General features: G+C 40.7%; 1 protein-coding gene across 1 annotated transcript; it reads right to left on the bottom strand.

The window, feature by feature from the left end:
• Positions 1-1,450: 1,450 nt before the first annotated feature.
• Positions 1,451-20,088, bottom strand: s100p (S100 calcium binding protein P). Its single transcript, XM_076726431.1, has 6 exons — positions 20,023-20,088; positions 18,134-18,365; positions 4,794-4,901; positions 3,713-3,883; positions 3,341-3,536; positions 1,451-2,954 (listed from the first exon to the last, which is right to left on the bottom strand). Exons 3-6 carry the CDS (start codon positions 4,841-4,843, stop codon positions 2,670-2,672), a joined length of 702 nt encoding a protein of 233 aa, XP_076582546.1. The 5' UTR covers positions 4,844-4,901; positions 18,134-18,365; positions 20,023-20,088; the 3' UTR covers positions 1,451-2,669.
• Positions 20,089-22,537: the final 2,449 nt, after the last annotated feature.

Here is a 22,537-nt window from a genome sequence, read left to right as displayed (position 1 = left end):
TAGAACCAGGTTTTATATGTATACTTGTTAACCTGTTCAATAGGAGCGGCCCCTGTACAGGGGGCGAGCCTGAGATGCGTGCAGCTCAGATGATCAGTGGTCACACTAGGAAGCACCAATCCTAACTTCTACCATACCAGAATAAGGGGAGAAATTCAGCTAAAAGCCTCTACCAAGCATTGCCACCAAAACGAAACCTAACTTATACTGCAATAAATTATATGGGCATATAAGGAAAACACGAAAACAGTGTCTGTCCACTTTAGAGCGTCTGCTGTATTCACCACTTTACACAAGCCACACAAGCCTGATGCCATATGAAAGCAGAGAGTCTGACGATCACAGCGATGTCTGCCTCCTCACTGTGCGACGACAACTCGGCGAGTTGGCAGCCAAACAGCAGCAGAAAAATAATTCTCAAAGTCATACAGTATGTCTTATCTTTGCTGCTTTGTGGTAAAAAGTTATATTCCAGCTCGAGAAAACGCTGCTGCTATCTGCTCCTATCACTCTGTGTTAGTTTGAGATCGACCGCGAGGGTCATGGTTGTTTACGTAAAGAGGAGGGGGTTTCTAGAGTGGGGGGAGTGCTCACATTAAATACACGTACACTTCCAATAGTCATTGGTGTTTCTATGGTGAACTTGGGTCAATGACCAAATGGTGGGGGGCGACTGGCTGCAGTAAGCGCGCAGTTAGTTTCACTTCTCCCTGTTATTTACACGTCAACAGGCAGGGCGCGCACAGAGGCACACAGAGGCTCACAGAGGGCCCTGCTGAGCAGTCCGAGGTGTTATTTTACTGTTTTGTTTGCACTTTGTCCTTTTATGAAGGTTAAAAATAACAGAGAGCAGAAAACGGCTACACAGAGAAGATTGTTAGAGAGCCTTCGGAGAGATAACGGTACTCCGCTCAGACGAGCGCCTGTGGGAAAACATCCGTAAAACTGCTCAGGTTCATCATTTTGGGATGTACTTTTGCACAGTTACTCATCAGATATTACTTTACTAATTCGTAGAAGAATTTGGCTTTTATCACATGATTTAAAGGTGGTTTTCACTCAAAATAATGTTTTGTTTTCAGGCGGAGATAAAAATTAAAAAATTCTACTGCGTTCAAGATGAATTTACTCTGACACAGTAACACATATCTTGATTCTGTAGTAATCTCACGGGTTTTAGCTTTCTTTTGAGACCAAGATTATTCATACAGCCCTTGTAGTTGTGAAGATATACTCTATTTATTTTGGGTAGGTCATTTCAGAGGATAGGATAGGAGGCAGACAAAATAGGCCTGGTAGTGAAGAGGTTAAGAACCTTGCCTCCCTAATCTGTGATGATGCAGTCCGTCCAGCCGAAAAAATCATCATGCTTACACAATCCATGATGCCAAACTGTGGCACCATCATGATAAGCACAATGAAAACCACTGAAGGGCAAAACATCATTATCAAGCAGTAACAGGCACATTGTGTTTATTTGATAGTATCAATCAATCATTCATGTAACAAAACAGTATTGAATAGAAAATTTCAGATAAATCACAGGCAGCATCGGTGTACTGTGTGAGGCTGTGAGTAAGCACTGCTCAGCCTGATTAAGCCCAGTAGTAGAAAATGACTTTTATTGGTTTTGCCTTTGTGAGACCCTTTCCTTAACTGCTCTGCGTGATGCACCATATGCACAGTACAGTATCTGAAAACTGCCACAAACAGTCCTCCGGTCTTTAGCTTCAGCATGACGAGAGGAAATTAAAGAAATAACTGAGTGTGGTAACTGATCTTACGGTGGACTAAAGCAGAAAATGGTCTTTGTTTTACGCTCTTTATGCACTTTCATGCTGTGGCATTTTAAAGCTAGACATTATCAAAGCAGGGAATCCACTGAAAATCAGCCACATGTGATGAGTCAGTGCACAGGTTTCTAACATCAGAGCATAGGTTTGTAAGCTATATCCACATAGGACCCAAACAGCCAATTCTCTCACCCTAAGACACTGCTACAATAAAGCATTAGCATCAGTTATACGGGGACTCAGAGAGCCCCAAATGCACTTTTTGGTACCAAGCAGACGTTTAAAAAAAATGCCTTCAAAGGAATGGTTTGACACTTTGGGAAATGCACTTATTTGCTTTCTTGCTACAAGTGAGATAAGAATAATAATACCACTGTCAAGTTTAAGAGTGGAGTTGATCCTCTAAACTTTTTAAGACCATCTATCTCTTGGCAAGAAAGAAGATGAATGTATTTCCTTAAATGTTGAACTATTCCTTTAACAACTTACGTTGTAAAGCTATAGAACACAGAATAGGTGCTTTAAAAAACACGTCGTCACATTTGTACAAATCCTTTTGAAATTGCCGACTGGCCAACAAAAATAATGGAAATGATAGTTTCAAAGATTGTTACTGAGCTTCGACCGCCGGCAGACCTAACACGTGTTGAGCTGTAAAACGGCATCAGTCTATCTGGATTTCGACCCTGTCTCAAAAATATATGCTTGTCTTTTCAGCTGCTTCTAGATTGTCGCTGAGACGTGTCTTGGGATCCCAGCATTCCAGCTGTCACAGACAGACAACATGTCCCTCCTCTCTCAGTCTTTAAAGTACTGCAACTGTCCCCGTGTCCATTCAAAGGGAACTTCCCTTTGAACTTCTTCCCGTCCTACCCTTCACCTCTTAATGCGTTTTAGTCGCTCGCTCATAATGGACAGGTACTGGGTCAGCTTCACCATGGCAATGATGATGGTTCCTCCAATCAAGGTGCAGGTTGGCCAGAACAGGGAGTGGAAGACGGCGACCTGGCCATAGATCTGCGTCAGGATGGCACTGTCCATTCTGTCTTTTGGGTCCACGTAACATTGAACTGTGTGCTGAGACCTGAGACGCTCAGAAATGTTCTGAACTATTGCATGTGTGGCTGCATAGTCCTTACGGCACTTTGGGATGTAGAAGCACTGAAGGAAGGAATAGAAAAAAAGAAAAAACAGACATATGTTTTGACTCTGATTAGTCAATGAATAACTTTAATTTCCATGTGCTAAGTAGGTACACCTACTTAAAACCAATGCAGTCTGTTGTATTGGACCTTGAGCTAGGTGTATCTAATATAATGGCAACTGAGTGCACATATAGGCATACGTGATGCACTGTGTGAAGCATCTGAAGTTGCAAATTGCATAAAAATATAATATAAACATTTTTAGCTGCATGCAGCTTGCATGGATATATGCAGCTGTTGACAAGGTGCATTTCCATATACAGTGTAACTGAAATAGTATGAAAAAGTGTCATAACAAAAAACAGAATAAAATATTTATCCTCTCCGTGGGTTGCAGAGTACCTCAGGATTGCTGTCCTCTGTCTCCTCATTGTGCAACAGTCGTATCACCTTCCCTGAGGAGTTGAGGCTGACGTAGACCTGGAGACAGGGGTAACGGGAGCTTTTCCAGCACTCTGCTCCACAGCTGTATGAGCAGTTCACATCCCACACGATGGTGGCGTTCACGATGGTGCAGCTAGCCTCGTCCGTCCATACGCTGTTGACAAAGAGCGCTTATTTCCAATGCACGCTATGCTGTAGGCACATTTACAGTGGTTTCTGTGGGCAGTCTGTTGAACTCGTGAACACAAGCTTTGACTCAATAATCACAATGAAGTCACAAATAAAGAACATGCATTTGTGTTCTGTAAGTGACCATGTAGCCGTGATTACCTGTCAGAGTAAGAGCGCAGTATGGTGATTCCAAGGACGAAGTACATCATGATGGAGAGGAAGACCATGCTGAGGCCCAGCAGTATGGCTCTGTCCTCGCCTGCCCTCAGAGCTGTCACTGTCTTCCTCTTGTCCAGGACGTCATATTCCCGAATCTTCTGGTAGATGGATCTGAAAAAGGTTAGCATTAAAGATGCACCTCAACACTAAAAAACACATTCTGCATTTTATGTCGATGCTGAAGTATTTGATCTGACCTTATGCACTCTCCCTCTTCAGGTCTTGAATTTACTGTCACTTTCACTCTTCACAGTGTACACACTTCAACTATCTCTGGCACTTCAATCTCATCTTCAGCTGCTTTCGCCGCTACACTTGAACTGATGATTTAAGTGTGCTCATCTCATCTCTTACCCTTCATCTGACTGTTTAACAGCGTTCAGCCTCTACATATCAACTGACCTTTCAACTCATTTTTACCCTTCAACTGACGCATCAAACGCTCCAACTCACATTTCAACTGTTGTCACTGCTCACATACCAACTCACACCTCAACTATTTAAAGTTCATACGCTTCAGCCATCTCCGGCACTTACATTCATCTTCAACCGCTTTCAGCACCACTCTAAAATGATAATTTAAATCTGTTCATCCTTCACCCAGCTTTCAGCCTCGACACATCAGATTCCCTCCACACTTGTTTAATGATCTATATAAAATACTTTAAATGATTTGTGGTGGCTGTGGCTCAGGAGGTAGAGCGGCCGTCCACCTTTCAGAAGGTTGGTGGATCACAGTCCACATGAATTCATATGTACGTCACATTGAATAAAAGCGTTTACCAAATGACTAATTGTAATTGTAATTTGTGTCTCATATGGTTTTTCCAATTATGTTCAACTGCAACTTCCATTCAACATCTCACTTTCAAACAAACAACATTTTAAGACATTGTAACCTGGTTTCCGCACTTGGACATGCATTTTCAGTACACTTAAATGTTTTCAAAAAAAAAAAAAAGTAGCCTTTTGTAGTTCTGACATATTTTTGCATTAACGCTGAATACACAGCTTTCTATACCTGCGGTCACCTCTACCATCTGTTGCTTTACTTCCTGCCCACAGGAACATGGTATGTGAGGAATGAGGGATTTGTAGTCCACCGTTGCTGCCAGAGGAGATGACCCACCTGCAAAATATATGAGACTGTTATTCAAAAACCCTACAGATCACACAGGACCTGACTTCTGTTGTCCTGATGGGCCACTACAGGTCAGTCAGACGTACTATGGGCTGTGGCTCAGGATACAGAACAACAACTACAGTGTTGCTATAAATGTTGAGTTCAGTTGAGGGCATTTAAAAGGTTCAACACGTCTGTTGAACAGACTAGACTAAAAAATGACATCATGTCTACAACTACAGCAGAGGATGGTACACACTTTTAACAGACACACTACTGTGTACTTTATCTATGTATACTGTATAGATAAAGTGAAGCCGTGATGAATTTATCTTGACTTGTATGCTCCACTTTTCACATAGACACCTTTACAAAGATGATATAATTATACAAAAACATGCTCAGTTAACACTGATTAAAATATCCGTTCCGGTACCTTTTTGAAGGTGCATTAGAGTGTGCAGAATGTAGATAACATCAAAGAGGCAAAAACAACACCAACTGGTTGTCATGATGCATGTTCGTATGTCGTCACTGGGCTGACTGAGTGGGCCTCACAATTATTTACAACCCAGGCTTAACAGGTCCCTTTCATCAGTCATCAATAAGAGTCTCCGACTCACTGTGAGGGGGGTACAGTATTGTCAGCTCTGCAGTTGTTTGTGTGTGTGTGTGTGTGTGTGTGTGTGTGTGTGTGTGTGTGTGTGTGTGTACTGTAGGTGCATGTGTTGTAGACTGTACATGTAGTTGTGGTTCACTCAGCGGGCAGAGAAACAGACAAACCTTTTACATTGATTATTTTCCTTTCAGAAATCCCATCCCATCCAAGCCAGGGTCTGAATTAGCTTTCTCTGTCTTGTATACTTGTTTGTCTGTGTGTATAGGGACGTTTACTTGATATTCCTGTGATTGCGTGTAATCTCAAATCAGCTATTTCTCTGGTTTGAACAAAAAAACTGAGCCTTGTGTTTCCCATCCCTTCAAACCACATCATCCTGAATCTGTTCTATCCATTTAGTTGTTTCAACCTGGATCTAAAAGCCTGATAGGTGAGGGGACTCCACATTAGCTTCAGCTAGACACCCACAAGTATTGTGATGCTTCTTCCCTTCTAACAGTGTTTATCTGAATTGTCCTTGTTCAATAAACTAACAAATACAAATAAATTATGTCATAATTCTGATCATGAGTTCCATAATGTCACTCTCATACCATGTACAATATATCTTCTGAGAACATGTTTAAGAGCAACCATAAACACACGTCTGTCTTTATTGTCACCCCCGCTCCCTCTGCCCTGTGGAGAAGGAGAACCCAACAAAGTTTATACATGGAGTTCTGCTCCTGCGCCATGAGGATGTAACTACTCAGCCTGTGGAAATAGAAACTTTCACCATGGAGGCTTTGTTTTTGGCTCAGTTTGTCAGCAGGATTGCATAAAACTACTGGCCCAATTTTCATCAAACCTGAAGGGAAGGGTGTAACATGGGCCAAAGAAGACCCCATTCAATTTTGGAGCGGTACGAGTCACAGGGAAGGTATTTTTCGCATGTTGCTGCTCAAACTTCATACAGAAAACAGTTGCTGAGGAGCAGTCAGGGACAGTGTTTTCATGGGAGAACCAGTACAATTCCAACATCACAACAAGTGTAACAATGCTTTTTTCTCAAACTAATGTGTGGTTATAGAAATGTAAATACACACAGATTATGAAACTAATCATACTCTCACTCATATCCAAATGTGAAAATGTTGGAACTTTACGCTTCACTAGAACAAGCAATAATACTGAGGTTTCAGTTTGCAGATTTGGATATCATTGAAGAACTGTTGGTCTTGGTAAAGGTCTGTGCTCTCCGAGTGCTCTCCTAGTTGTATGATGTCTTCTGTGGCCCTGGAGGGAGCTTTCTGATGTCTTAGAAAACTACCCTAATGATGTCATCAGGGTCAATGTTGGATTAGGATTGGAGGCTGCATATATTTAACAGACAGCTTGCATTACAAACTGGCCATATTTGAAAAATGTAGACATTGACCAGGCAGGGGAAGACTAATGAAAGATGTTGAACTGCATTGCGGGAAATGTAGGAGTCATTGTTTGTGGTGCTTGACACACATCGCAGGGACAAAACGTCAGCATATGTCTGCCTCTTCTGCATTGACTATTCTTTTAATTTTCATTGAATTTTCATTCTTTTTTTAAGTGTGATACCACCACAACTCATGCAAAGGTTCCTTCCTACACTAGTTTTTCACAGTTTGCACGATCCTCCAGCTAATATATAGCTATGTTAAATGAGGAAGGTCAGCCTGGCAAGCTTAGATAATTCATTGCTAGACTGGTCTTTACAATATATTATAGGGCTGCTGAACCTCAATACTTTTGGGTTAAACTGAAACACGTCTGTAGCATCAATTATAGAAAACTAGAAATAGAAAGAAGTTGCATGCTTATTCAGATTCTTAGCCTTGGACAATTATTATTTGGTTACATATTGCAGAACAGCCTTTGGCTGTACACAAATCAGTGTGTCAGTGTATCAGTCAGCCTGCATGTCTTCCTGTTAGTGTGGAAGAACATGTCACCTAAAAAAAAGTATGGCACTGACATTCTGTGTGTGCGCTTTGGTTTGATCTATATGTGATGAGTGTGTTAACTGACCGCATACAGATCTACGTGCATCTTTGAGTGTTATATTTGTCCAAAGAGAGTTATCTTTGAAAACTGATGGAAAAACTCCAGTGGCACACACACGAGCCGGTATGTGGACATGCTGTCTTAAACACATAGCTGTCATTCCTTTACAGTTTAAGACCTCCTGCACGAATGGAAACCACACTCTCACAAAAGCTGTCGTCATGAAGGTCAGACAACACTATCACTGGAACCAGACTGAAAAACAAACATTATATAATACTACCTCCAGGGCTGTGTTTTATCAACACATCTCTTACTACAAAGCAAGACCAAAAGACAGTGGCAAAATGTAACTAAGTACATTTACTCAAATACTGTACTTTAGCACAAATTTGAGGTATCTGTACTTTATTTAAGTAGTATTTCATGACACTTTATTGGCTAATCCTACTCCACTCAATTTTAGAAAGAAATATTGTTCTTTTTACTCCACTATAGATTCGTGACAACTTTAAAATGATAATGCATTACAAAACTGCCAAATGTAAGACTACATGAAATTTGAGCTTTATTTGTTGCAGTTCTATATAAAATAGTCAAAAATATTAGTTCCTGCTTAAACATTGATGCATGAGTAATATATACAATAGTAAATATATAGTATGTCATTAAATATACTATAGAAACTCACAGGAGCCATTTTGCATAAAAACCCTTAGAGCTGTGACATGTGATGAAGATGTTACAGTAACTATTGGATATTACACTGTTGGGTTGAAGGGCTGCTAGACTTGTACCAATGAAACACTTATTAACACATTCTCATACCTCAGTGACTGAATAGGTTGATTGGCAATGACTCCTAAAATGACATATTTAACCGTTGGAGAGTAGCAGCAACAGGTGAACTCAACATTCATTGTACTGGACCTTCGTCATCACATGGTTAACTTTGTGAGATGGTCACAGTTTGCTCAGCTTGAGGCATCAAAACTATTTGTTCTGGTCTTGGAAAAGATTGTGGTTTGGGTTTAAAATGTACATTACTGTTACCTATGTGACATAACTGCAGTACATTACCTGAGTTAAAATAAGTCAGTGCTGACTTTCAGGTTCACACAGGATGTGAGCAGCCGTCTCCTGGATGAAAGTCTTGCACTTGTTTGACCCATTCATTCACCCCACCTCCATGTACAGACTTTCTTGCTCTCTATACTATATCACCTGACTTCTTCCTTTGCTTGTGTCATAATTACTGTAACCACTAGAGGACCTGCTTGCACAGATGAGTTATTCCACCATTTTTCTGGTGAGATCAGGCTTCACTTATTGCTAATGTGCTACTATCGAGGGAATATCTGTGTCATGCGGTCAATAAATAAAATAAAATAAATACAAAGTTCATTAAAAGCTGTGGCCAAAATTTAAAATCTCAACATCCGTCCTCCCACTAGGTTCAGCTGTTTGGAGAGACAGTCAGTCACATCAATGACATGAGTCATTTACAGATGTAAACCTTCATTAACTGATTGTTTTAGGCCACTTAGGACCAGCACAACAAGCTGTGAAGACATCATTAACATATTGTCACCTTTTAAAGTTGATATGGCAAACCCGTTCATAAGTAAACAGCTACTTATTTACACATGTAGCAGATAATGGCATTAGTATTCATTTGGAGTCGTGTTGCTGGTGACATGGCAAATGTAAGTCCAATAGTCATTCTCTTTGGTCTTTGACAGCTAAATGCCTGTCTGTCTGTCTGTCTGTCTGTCTGTCTGTCTGTCTGTCTGTCTGTCTGTCTGTCTGCTGTTTGGTGCTGGGGACTCAATGTACAGTGGGTCTGTTAGAACCAACACTAATGAAAGCAGTGAGAGTGAAACCAAACAGTAAAGCTGTGGGCTGCAAAACTAAAACAAGCTAAAAGACACTATGAAGCTCAATAGAACTGAAAAGAACTGTAGAGTCAGGTGAAAATTCTCCGGTGGTTCAAATGATGAGTGACACCTTCCCCTTCACATGTTGTCTTTTGATCCATTATTAGTATGAAAACATTAATTAATGGATTTTAATCATTCAAGTCTTTCAAAAAATCTGAGCTACCGACTGGAATCTATTTGAGTAAGGTAAAATTATTGGAAATCATAGGCAACAAAATGAAGGTAATGAAGTATAAGGCTGCTGAAGAATGTCGGGTTGAGGAGACTTTGCAGGTTTTAATGTGATACTGGGTAAGGAAAGGGTTGTGAGGGTTGATACTATTTAGCAGTTAGCAGTAGCTTGTGATTGCTTCTTCATTGCACAGTTGCTTTTTCCTTCAGATCTACACGAGGTCTTGTTAACAGGCCTATGTTGGTTGCTAATTTGGAAAAGGAAAATCTGTTTAGCAGCAGCTGCATGTAGAGTACATGCAGGAATGCTGGAAGTGTGATACTATTTAAGACTGTACTCAGCTGTACATGTCCAGACCATTTGTTCACTTAAGTCCACGATGGTGCTGTTGATTATTCTGGCAGAGCTGGCAGAGTCCATACAAATCTGTGTTTAAAAGTTGTTTTTTCAACATTGAATAAATGGCGTCAGGCGTCAAACTGTTATCTAAATGTGTTGTTGGTAAAACTCGTCCGAAATATGACAAAGGGCCCAACCAGACAGTTTTTTTTATAAGGGGTCAGGAGCCAAAAAGAGTTGAGAACTACTGGTTTAATAGTTAACAATGCATCATATTTCACAGGCTTAACATTATGGTTTTTAAATGTCAAATTTTCATGTGAAAAGTAACTAGTAAATATATCAAATACATGCACTGAAGTAAATATTTCCATCTGTCATGTAGTGAAGTGGAAGTATAAAATAGCACAAAATGGAAGTATTAAAGGAAAGTCATGATAAAGATGATTGAATTGTGTACTTGAGTAAATGCATTTTGTTATTTTCCCCCACTGTCTGTAACTTAAGCATGATGAACTCACTTCACTGTGAGATGGAGACAGTTCTCACTGCTAAAATAATGTGCAAAGAAAAAGTTCAAGAGCAGTGTGAGCGTTCAGCTACCCCTCATTCTGTGACTTTAGAAATTATTTTTTTTTTTCAAGTGTTTTCATGATGCTTTCTGTTTTAACTTGGAAACATTGCTTTTCTGTCTTTTTTCTCTCAGTGTCGAACTGCCTGGTAAACACAAACCTTCAGGTGAGATATTATTATGCCGACCGTCATATACTGTAAAAGCCAAGCACAAAGCCCGTTTGAAATCTTCCAGTGTGTTTATGGACACAGACGTGCTAATTCACACTCAGTAAACCAGTCTGAGGGACTCCAACACCAAGATTACTATCTCATGTTTTCTCTCTAAATTGACTATCTTAATGAGGTCATATTTTCAGATTATTAAGGAACAGGTCAGGTGGGGAGTTCAACATGAACTAGAGCAACCAGAGGACCAAAACACTGGGAAGCTGTTGGCGCTTGGCTACTAAAGCAGGAGCAGTCAACATGACGGGACTAAATATTGACTGAGGCATGCTTCACTACACACACAGACACGCTTGGTCTATAAAAGTAATAGGGCCATGAATGATGGACCACCTGATGCCTGAGTCAATATTTGCTTATTCTGTTTATGTGTGTTTCAGACAGGTCTTTTAGCACTGGAGAGCTCTCAGCCACAGCTTAGTGACAGCTGGAGATCTTTGAAATCTACTTTGGCGATAAGAACGTCAGTGGTGGGAAACATCAACACAGGTAGTGAAGAATCAGAATTTAAGACTGAAATCCAAACTCTCTGCCAAACCAGTGTTTCCCAACATGAGGGTTGAGGTCCCCAGGGGTTCAAAAAATCTCTCTATTTTTTGCCTCACAAAGTGATTTTTTTTTTTTTTAATCACAATTGTGTAACAGTTTTCAAAGATAATTTTCAACATTTTGAGACCCAACAAATGTGCTAATGATCATTTTATATTGAAATGATGATATAAAAGAAAGCAGTTTTTGAATCACAGCTCTTTTGAGTCTAGCATGAAGTAGAAAGTGAAACTTTAGTCATGCAACTTCTTTTTTTTCCATTGGCTATAATGACTGATTGCTCACAAGTTATCACAGCCGCAGTTTTTTTTCTGTCAAAGCAAAATAAACTTGCCCTGTTCATGTGTTCACCATATGCCTGTCTATTAACATTTAACCACAGATGGCTTTGTTGCACATATCCGATTCTATAATTCTATAAAAAAAAATGCTTTTTATCATACATAAACAATATACTTTATCAATTTCAATCAGCTAGCTAGCTCCCATATTGGTAACTGCCAAGCCTTGAACACAGCTGGTGAACAAAGTTAATCTCCCAGTTCAACTTAAAGAGCATCATATCACCGTTATAGGCCCACCGCCTTAAAAGCTCTAAACTGAGACACCCTGAGGTGTGAAGTAGCTCGTCTGTCTGTGAAGCCATGGTTAAAGTTAGCACCAGAAGCTACAGTGCAAAGCTGTCAACATTAGGTGTCATCAGTCCATTATCAAAACATTGTTCCGACCTGACTTATCAGTATTTTGCTATTATTAACTGGTCAATTATGCAGCTTTAGATCGCTTCTGAATGTCATGAATAAATTCGAATATTATTCATTAATGTTGACTATATCACTAGTATCAAATAGCAAAAAGCAGTTGCTTTATCTGATAATATAAAGTTAGTGACTGTGCTTGCTACAATCATATGCTTTTTAATAGTAAATGATTAAATGGAAATTATTTCAATTTAAATGGCGAAAAATCCCAATTAGATATTTCCTGTAAATTGTCAAGCCATACAAAAAATCTTAAGAGCGGCATCAGTTTAGGCTCTAGCCAGTCATATGAGGACTGGACGTTGCACAAAACTCTGTAACCCCCAGTGACAGCATCCCATTTAACAATACACTTATTTCAGCTGACGTTTTCTAAGTTCTATAGTGATGATGAAATGGAGCTCACCTGATTTCTGATGGTGGCGTTGGACAAAAGTCAACGGTCAGACTGTCGGAGCAGTTGTCTCCTAACATGGCACCTTGCACTTTACAATACCTCCATCCAATGAGCTTGTGGTATCTTTGTCCAAACTATTACTATCATTTAATGCATATATAGTTCTGACTGCTGCCCAAGAGCAGGCTCAGCAGTCTTCATGTCAAACTGCTAAATTGCGCCAACAGAGAGGACATTGTCAATGATTTTCTTTTTACTTATTCAACTTTGAGGAAGCCATAAACTATAAAAAGAAAAACTAAATGAGACAAACTGCAGCATTTAAAAAGAACACTTAAACCTTTGCTCATTCAAACGTTTGAAAAATGTTCAGAACCAAAGCAAACCAATGAAAAATGAGAAAAAACAGGAACCGGTCAATAATGTCCATCGGTCCATCGTCTGGAGCCATTCTCCAAATAATAACCCACGAGGTGAAAGAAGCTGTGCCTGAGGTGTCAGCTCTCCACACCAGTGTGGTTTACGTCAGCCTCATCAGCATCTCTCAGTGTGGATGTGGGAGGTGATTGGATGGTGTGGATGTGGATTAGGGTTGACAGAGAGGAGCGAGACATGAACCTGAAAATACTGATGATGCCAAAACAGAATCCCAGTGTCTGGAATCCTCTCCGCCCTGTATCAAAAACATGTGTCCTAATGATAATGCTGACCAAACAGCAGCTGCTAAATAAAGCTTGGCAAAGTGATAGCAGGCAGAGTGACGAACAATGCTATTTAAATAATCAATCAGTGCACTGTCGTGCTATTGAAAGCAATTATTTATTTGAAGTACACAGATATTACAGTGGGCCCAGTTTCTGGTCAAACCATGTGCTAGAAGCTGTTTTTGAAGTTGTTTTTGAAAGTTTTGGTGAAAAAAATATATCTCATTTTGCAGGATGTGTTCCATTAACAATAAATGTGGACAGTGCATTAGCTAAGCAGTTAGCACAACTACCTCACAGCAGGAAGGTCCTGATCTAACTTTCTGTGTTACAGTTAGGAGAATTTAAAGCTCTAAATTGCCTTCTTAGCACCACGTTGCATATAGAGCAGGTTAGCAACTAGCTGGTTAAGAAAGTTAAACACCTGGCAGCTAAAGAGATGGATATTTAGAGGTGCTGCTTGGCAGATTGCTTTTTACCTTGGGACAAAGCCAGGCTAACTGTTTCACCCTTTATGCTAAGCTAATCGCCTGCTGGCTCTATCAATGCTCAGACATGACAGTGGTATTAATCTTCTCAGAAAAAAAACAAACAAAAAAAAGTGAATAAGCATATTTCCCAAACTGTCAAAGAATTCCTTTAAGGTTAGCAAACAGTTGCGGTGGTCTCCCACACCGAAGTCCAGTGTGCCTCATGTCCAACCCCCAGCTTGACCTCCATGGTGCTCAGTGCTACATAAAGGACACACTATTTCCTGCCCTGGCACTGACCATTGCTACTGGATAAAACGTGACAAACAGAATAATGATGTAGTTACCAGGGATACTAGGAAGACTTGAAGACCAAACCAGACCTAAAAAAGTTCATGCTGCAGTTATATTCATCAGGTATCTAGAAACACAACTCAGGTGGGATGATAATGCCACTGTGTGCCTACATGTATGTAGGCTTACACTTAATCTGTCCAGCCTGTGTTACAGTTCTCTTATGCCCAAAAATAGTGTTTTCCCATTTCAAACTGCCTATGATATGCACAACTGCAACCTAACAAATAAGAAGAATGGTACTTAGAGGCTACGATTAGCAGAACTTGAGGGGAAAGGAGTTTCAGTTACTATCATCATAGCCTTCTCCCACTTTTTTCAGTGGACGGAATCCAGAATCCAGATTGCATTACCAGCCGTTATCTAATTTCTGGCACCACGTTCCTGTGGCCACAGCAGTCTGAAACACACTGCCTTTGACCTTTAAGGGGATGACAGATATCTGAAATAATAGCTTTGTCTGTATGTGTGCATGCAAGCGTGATGTTTTCAATGTCTAGTGCCAAAAGATATGTCATACAGGTTAGCAACAGAGGCATTTAAGGTGATGTAAATCATACAAGAATGCACAAAAGATTAGAATGAAAGGTAATAATTTAATGTAAATGCACACAAACACCAGCTTTAGCTTTAACATGAGTGGTGTCAGCTGTAACTACCTTAAAATCAAACATAAAAGTCTACATGTGCTGTCCTTTCAGATGGCAAGGGACATCACGTTCATACATGTGTCGTTTTATTGTGTGGTCACACTTACACACAACTATTTAGTCTTCCAACTGTTAAAAAGGTCATTGGCAGCATATATTGTACTGTTGAGGAACGTTCTCTGAAGTGGTCATACATCCCTCACCATATACACCCACACGTGTCCACATAGTGCAAGCTGTCCCCTCTTGCATCCTTAGACATCAGCACAACCACATACCACCCCACCACACACACACACACACACACACACGCTGGATTCATGTCAAGCAGTTCAAAAGCGAAGCCACTTGTCTCTCTTTGACACATAAACCTCATGGCTTTCCTGGAAGGTGGGACCGTCAGGTGGCATGGTGACGGCACAGGTGCTGCCATTCTCTGTGGCAAGGTTGGACTCACACATACACACACACACGCACACCCACGGTGTATCTCAGCAGTGATGTCATGGTTCTGTTTCTGGAAGGTTATTTGGATGGCATGCGTCTCAGTGTGCGTAGCCTGCAGTTGTCTGCTGCCACCTGACTGACTGCAGAACAGACAGTGAGAGTCTGACACAGCTGTTCAGCCTTGTTTAGAATCAAAGAGTTAAAGTGCAGCTTATAAAATAAAGCTGCAGTGAAATGAGCTTACTGTAAACACAATACTGCAGGCTGCTGCTGTCCCTGCCCCTCAACACTTATTTCAACTCAGCTCGCACTGCTGTTACACTGAGTTCAGACGAAATTCCCAAATCTCACACTGGGGAGTTTTTACTCTTACTGTTTGTTTGCCACCAACAACGAGTGTACCAGCTGTTTAGATAGCTGGAGCGGTAATATCAACAGTAACTTGAGCTAATTTTTTGCTGAGAAATTTTCATCTTTCCCCACAGAATCCAGATCTGCAGCATCTTTCCATGGACTTCATATATCATGCCACCTCTAAAATTCTCTTTGCATTCAAACAGAACACAACCTGTATGGTGTTGTGCAGTGTTTAATGTCAGTTGTACATTTTATGATTGGATTTGTCAAGAAATCTGAATGACAAATTTAGCTTATTTAACCAAAATTCCTTCCCATATCAGCACACTGAGGGGTTAATATGGGCTCCAGTGGAGCTGCTCAGTGGCTTGCAGACCAGATGTGGTTGTATTGTACTGGGCTGCCTCCAGGTGTGAATGTATGTAACTCTGTAAATGCAATCAGGATGTATCTGTGTATTGCTAGTACATGTTCTAAGATCATGAGCCTTCCTTAAAAGTTTCTGGCAATTGTATACAGCACATGCAACACAGCTGTCATTCTAGTGCAAATGTCCCTCTCTGTGGGACATTTGCACCAGAATGAGGATATTTGGTCACAAAAAGACTATAACGCAGGAAGATGTCTGCTTATTAGATTAACTCAGACTGTTGAAGCCAAGAAAAACTGAAAAACTGCAAATGTGTCAAACAAAGACACCATGTAACTACTGCCATTGTACAACACAGATGGTAATTACTCGATCCTCCAGTTGGCTGGTTTTGTGATGCCCTTAGCAGAGATTTACCAGGCAAAGCTGGCACCTGAGGGGCCCCATAAACACCCAGGTTGACTGTTTGTGGAAATTTGATCAATCGCAAATATGTTAATTTCACAAGCACAATTACAGCCCGGATAAGCTGCATTTTTAGCTTGTCTTGTTGAAGTTCAATCTTTAGTATTTCAGTTGGTATTATTCTTACATGATGCATATTTCTTATAAGATTGTTTAATCAGTGTGTTTGATTTTAACTGGGGACATTTACATGATAACAATACCAGAAAACATGAATGGGATATCATTTTTAGCCACCCTAATCAAACTGGTGTCTGGTGACAGTTACTTCACCTGAAAGACATCTCTATTGTAGCAGATAAGATTATGATGACACATAACACTGGCTTATTTTTGTGTAAAGCAGGAATGAGAAACTTGTCTGAGATTGTGTGAAACAGAACAAGAGTGAAACGCAGGGAGGGAGAGAGGCAGAGGCAGAGTTGGAAATGCAGTGTGATCTACAGGAGATAGGATTAGAGTTGGCTTGTCTCAGACATATTTCGTTGTGAGTGTTAGAATGAGTGCTAATGGAAGAGGGTAGAGACAGCTGCTGTTAATGGTTCAGAGCAGACTCCATGGCTCCCCACAGTGAGGTACCGTTAACGGAATGATCCACACTGCTGTGAAGTCACTTTAGTACATGTAATTAAATTATCAGCTGAACTACAGTTTACAGTAGCTTGGCGGCAGATAGATTAGAACTGAATTCAAATTTGGAGAAAGTGTGTTGAGAATGAGACAGTAATTTTCTGATAAATCATATTTCATGTTTTTGATTATGTTTTTCTTTAGTAGTAACACAGTCTATGCATTTTTGCATTTCACGTAAAGTTTGGCAGGGAGGCAGTTCGACACAGTATTGTCTGTGACTGGCAACGTCAGATTAAATCACCTTTAAGTTTCTTTCTCCACTCTGCTTCCCATCCAATGGGTAGCACTCCGCACCTAAATGCACACACCCACACAAACACACACACACCCACACACATTTGTGGAGATAGTGATGAGAAGAGGGGCATGTGGGCAAGCGAAGGAGACATACATTTACACAAACTCAAACAGGATCCTGTTCCTTCAGCTGACACAGAGCAACATTAACATTTGGAGTCATGTTTCTGCCTGCTTGTCCAATGATATACTCTAATTTTGTTGTTTAGCTTTCCACCAACTCTTGGGGCAAATATCTGGTCCTTAAGCTGGGCCCTTTGGTGCAGAGCAGGTAGTGAACAGGGGTTTTTAGAGCTTTTTTGCTGAAAACAGCTGCCAAAAACAATGCTGAACAGAGCAGTGAGAGTGAACCAAAGCAGTAAAGCTGCGGTCCACGAAACCAAAGCAATGAGCTGAAAGACGCTAAAACAGGGAACTGCAGAGATAACTGAGTCTTTGTCACTACAAGCGACACCTTTTGTTTGTCATTTGAGTGATAACACAGCAGCTGATATAAACCAGCCTGTTCGTGAGAGCTTTTACATGTTTTGCTCTAAGCTTTCAGTCTTAAGACATGGCTGTCTGTGCAAAATGTGGCACAAAAACATCATGGCGGTGAGCTTTTGAACCACCATAACAACAGCAAAGTTATCAGATGAAATTACCGCGAACAAAAGATTTGAATTTCATTTCAGTGATTGACAAAGACAGCCACTACACAGCAGAGCTTCAGCTAGTGTTGAACTCCTCTCACATCAAGGTTGCACCTCTATTATAGTCAGTCATTTTGAAGCCCCCAGAATTCTGGGCAGTGTAATCAAACACCTTCCTGAACACCAAACTGCAAATCATAGGACTTTGCTCCACCAAATGTTTTTCCACCTTTTCTAATTCTGTCAAACTGTCTAAACTTACCTTCAAATGCTGCTGAAGTCACAAAGTTTCCTGGCTGCAGGTGTTCATTTTGTAGTTTAATCCCATGGCATGTTAAGAAGTGTCCTCTGGGCTGAGCCAACATGTGATATTGTGTCTATCAGGGACGGAGCAGCCCTCAGCACCCCTCCCATACTGCAGACTGAGGGACAGCCATAATAACCACACTGCCCCTCACAGCTCACACTAATAATCTGTGTGTGATGATGATCGTCTGTGGGATCCGAGGGAGAGACAGTGTTTGGTGTGGGAGGGAAAAAGGGAGAGTGAAAAGGAGAAGATGAGAGACGGGGAGGAAAAACGATAATCCCCCCCCCAACACACACACACACACACACACACACACACACACACACACACACACACACTCACACACAATACACGATAAAGCAGTTTAAAGCTCAAATATGAAACTTTTTAACATAACGAGCTTGGCTTACACCTCAAGCTTAAGCCCTCATTTGTAAATGACAACATATTGTAGGTCATTTTTCAAAACTACTTGCTGTCTGCTGCTGAAAACACGGTGGATGAGACGGCTGAAAGTAAAGCAAAGCAGAAGGTATCTATCATTTGATTCATTGCTAACAGAAAAATTGTGGTGAGGGGGTTCCACCATCTGGATCCACCTTATGACAGGACAAAGTCAAATGACATAAGAATATATCACAAAGACAAAGCAACAGTCTGAAACAAAGAGACGACAGAGCACAGTAGCACAACCGCATATGAAAGGACCAATCTTTAAAGGACCAAGTACGATACGACACCGCTCCACTTCCTTAAACTGCTCTGAGTGAAGCAGCCTAAGTTCAAAAAGTTCAACAGCTTACATGGAATCACCATTAAGCATGAATGTAGTGGTTTTCATCTGTTGACTGATTCTCTCACCTCACCTCAGGGCAGAAAAAAATCACACCTCACACCATTATCTTCACTGTTACGCTCAGTGTGCTGACCTCACATATAGCACAGCTTTTAAAATGAATTCAGGGAGATCGGAATTCATTATACCATACATATGACATGCACACACAATGTGGATATATCAAAATGATCAGAGTGGCACAAATCTCCGTGTACCAAACTCAACGTCCTTAAACCTCAGTTCAGCTTAAAATGCAGCAGATGTGGTTTAGCTGTAGGCACAGTGACCTCTAATGGCAGCTAGCTGGCCTCTACAAGACTCAGCTGAGTATTAAACTACTGCACACTCTAAAGCTCTGTGTTAACATGTTACATGGCATTTTTACACAGACATTAACTGATGACCTTTGGACAGAGCCGGACTCGCCATTGTTCAAGTCATGGTCTGTTACTAAGCTAAGCCAGGAGTCTCTGGAGTCGATAAGTTTGGATTTCTACCAGGAAATAAAAGAGGAGAATGATCCATGTCAGCCTCAGAGAAGACAAGTTGATTTACTGTAGTTTCTACTGATATTCAGTTGATATTCTTTGTTTCTTCTTCTGAAAAATAGGATGGATATGACATGAGACCTGATTAAACATATATTTCACAAAATGACTTGTTATTTGTATTTACCCTGGTAATCATCGTAAGCATAGTAGAGTACAGGGCACTTGATATTTTAGATAAACTTGTAATAAAATGATCTTAACTAGTTTGAAATATGTCCAATAACGGATGATTATTTTTCCATAGTGGCTGTGTTAATAAATACTACACTAATATGTTTCTACTTATCTATCTAGGAACTAGATTGTATGAATGACTCAGTTATAGTCTCTTCTCTTTGTGAACTTACTATACAAAATGTCCTACAAAGATTGTTTCATTCTTAAATGTTAAAAAAAACAAAAAACATTTGAGCTGATGTGGGCTGAATAGAGAAACAGATCAGTGGGCTCACCCTGAGGTGCACTGGGCGACGAAGCTCTTCTTGTGTAGCATGCTGGTGCTGTGCTCATGTCTAACTGTCTGACTGTGACTGAATGAGAGGACTACCTAGACACACACACACACACACACACACACACACACACACACACACAGGATGGAGTAGAATCCAATAAGCAAACAGTGAGAGAATTGGAGGAAGTTGAGGCTTTGTTCACTTTCCTGATGTTGGGAGAGGGCGGCTGCGATTACACGTTTCCATCCAGTTCATCAACTTCAAGCTGTGATTCAGTGAAGGTAGTTGTTGACAGTTTCCTCATGTTCCTTGAGTGCAGACTCTTAAAAAAGTCATTAAAGATATATATGTGTATATATAGATAGATAGATAGATAGATAGATAATAAATGGCCTTTTACAGTAACTTTTCATCCAAATAGAAATGTTTTACCTTAGTAATAACATGCAGCATTTAAGTGTGCAATAATAATTTTCAGTGATTCTCAGTCATAAATGTGAGTTATACATTATGTTAACTTACGGTCAAGGGTGTAGTTCCACTGGGGATATGGGAGAGAAATCCACTTACAGTTTCTCTTTGATTTACTCAAAGCTGTGTCCAGGGTTTCTCCTCTCAGGCTGCCTGGGGGCTGAAGCCTAACAGGAAGATCTGCTGATAAGAGTCTACAGCCATGCAAGCAGCTCTCTGAGGCTGTACAGCACAGCAGAGCTTTGAGTGAATTACTACGTCACCATGCTAACAGTGATTGTTGATTAACACTAAACACAAAGCACGACTGAGGTTGAGCGGAATGACACCAGTTTTGCTGGTACTTAAACCAAAGTAATGGCCACATTAAGACTTTGTCCTGATGATGGCGCTGAGGGGGGCATGAATGTGTGTATCAAATTTCATGGTAATCAATCCAGTCGTTGTTGAGATGTTTCAATAAAAACTGCAATTGTCAACCATGTGGTGGTGCTAGAGGAAAAGCAGGAGGATCACTAAAGGCATCAGGATTTTATCCTCTGGGCATCATGGACATCTGTCCCAAATCTGATCGACCCATCCAATAGCTCTTGAGATATTTCACTCTGGACCAAAGTGGTGGACTTGCTAACGAAATCGAGATATTAATAACATGTAATTAAGATATTCTCGTAAAAAGTCCATAAAATTGACCATCACTTAAAGATAAGGTGGTAAATAAAGATGGAAATATAATTTTAGGCTCAAATATACTACAAAGAAACTATATGATATCAAACAGAGTAAGTGAATTAATGCTACAATACAAGAGTAACAGCTACATTTGTTCCAGTTTGTGCAGAATTTTACAGACGCCAGTTATCCAAACAGGCTTCAATTGGAAATGTGCTCAAACAACAGGGACATCATGTAAAACACAGCTGGTTTAGACTGTAGTTACCAGCTGTCACCACTAGGTGACAGCAGAGAGGTGATCTGATTTTAAGGAAAAATGAAATGTGGATGTAACAAGGCCCAGTAGGTGGCAGTGTGGAGTCACACATGTCAACACTGACGGGATGCTGTTTGGCCATTGGAGGCACTGTTTCCTTAACCTTCCTCTCTCTCTCTCTCTCTCTCTCTCTCTCTCTCTCACACACACACACACACACACACACACACACACACACTCACAGGCAGTGTTTTGAAACAGGGTTCACTCAGGGCTTAGCTTGGCATTCTATTTTATAACTCCACCCTTATCAGCTCTAAATGGACTTAGTGACTCTACCCCACCCCCATCCTGCTGTGAGACTGTGCGTGTGCGTGTGTGTGTCTTTTAGTGTATGCAGAGGTGGGACAGAAAAGACAGGGAGGAATCAAAGGGCCAAGGAATGGGGAGGAAATGTAGGTCACGCCTGATAGGAGGGAGCAAGAAGTGAAGAGAATGGCGATAGAGAGAGACAAGAGGGAGGAAGATGGAGGAGGACAAGACACATGGCCTCCCAGAGTCCCTCATGTGTCCTTTGGCAATTGAACAGCAGGGACAGAGAGACAGAAAGAGTTAGAGAGGGATGGAGAAAGCAGAGCAGCACTGACCTAAATACAAAAGCTGCCGAACTGTTGGAGAAAATCTAAAAGAAACTGCTCTGTGTGCGTGTGTGTGTGTGTGTGTGTGTGTATCTGTGTATGAGTGTGTGAGAGTGTGTGTGGTGGGGGGTTATGGTAAATGTTGCATCAGTCATGAAAGTCATAGTACTGCAGCTCAAAGCTGTGTTCTTGCCTGTTGGCATAGCAACCACTAAGTCAAACCAGGATGATCAAAGAGGGCCTAATTGTCCTGTGTGTGTGTGTGTGTGTGTGTGTGTGTGTGTGTGTGTTTTCTTAACACACTGTTGGATATACACAATATTACACTGTACAATGCACCAGTGGCACATAATTCAAGAACATGACTCAAAAAAAGAGGACATGGTTCTTCTTCATCTTTGATAGACGTGTAAATTACAGTCATGAAGTATTTAAAAATGTCCGAAATCTCAATTTACTGCTCACTGTAGAG

Source organism: Chaetodon auriga, chromosome 3 (assembly GCF_051107435.1).
Source record: "Chaetodon auriga isolate fChaAug3 chromosome 3, fChaAug3.hap1, whole genome shotgun sequence".
Taxonomy (NCBI): domain Eukaryota; kingdom Metazoa; phylum Chordata; class Actinopteri; order Chaetodontiformes; family Chaetodontidae; genus Chaetodon; species Chaetodon auriga.
The sequence above is the reverse complement of the archived record's forward strand: the minus strand, read 5'-3'. Positions and strand labels throughout refer to the sequence as shown.

What these genes read in the sequence shown, in the direction of transcription:
- s100p (XM_076726431.1), bottom strand. Translation starts at nt 4,843, where the DNA reads ATGTTCCTGTGGGCAGGAAGTAAAGCAACAGATGGTAGAGGTGACCGC. An exon ending in GATGGTAGAGGTGACCGCAG is followed by an intron (nt 3,884 to 4,793) that starts GTATAGAAAGCT and finishes AACCTTTTTCAG; the next exon opens with ATCCATCTACCAGAAGATTC. An exon ending in CAGAGGACAGCAATCCTGAG is followed by an intron (nt 2,955 to 3,340) that starts GTACTCTGCAAC and finishes TCCTTCCTTCAG; the next exon opens with TGCTTCTACATCCCAAAGTG.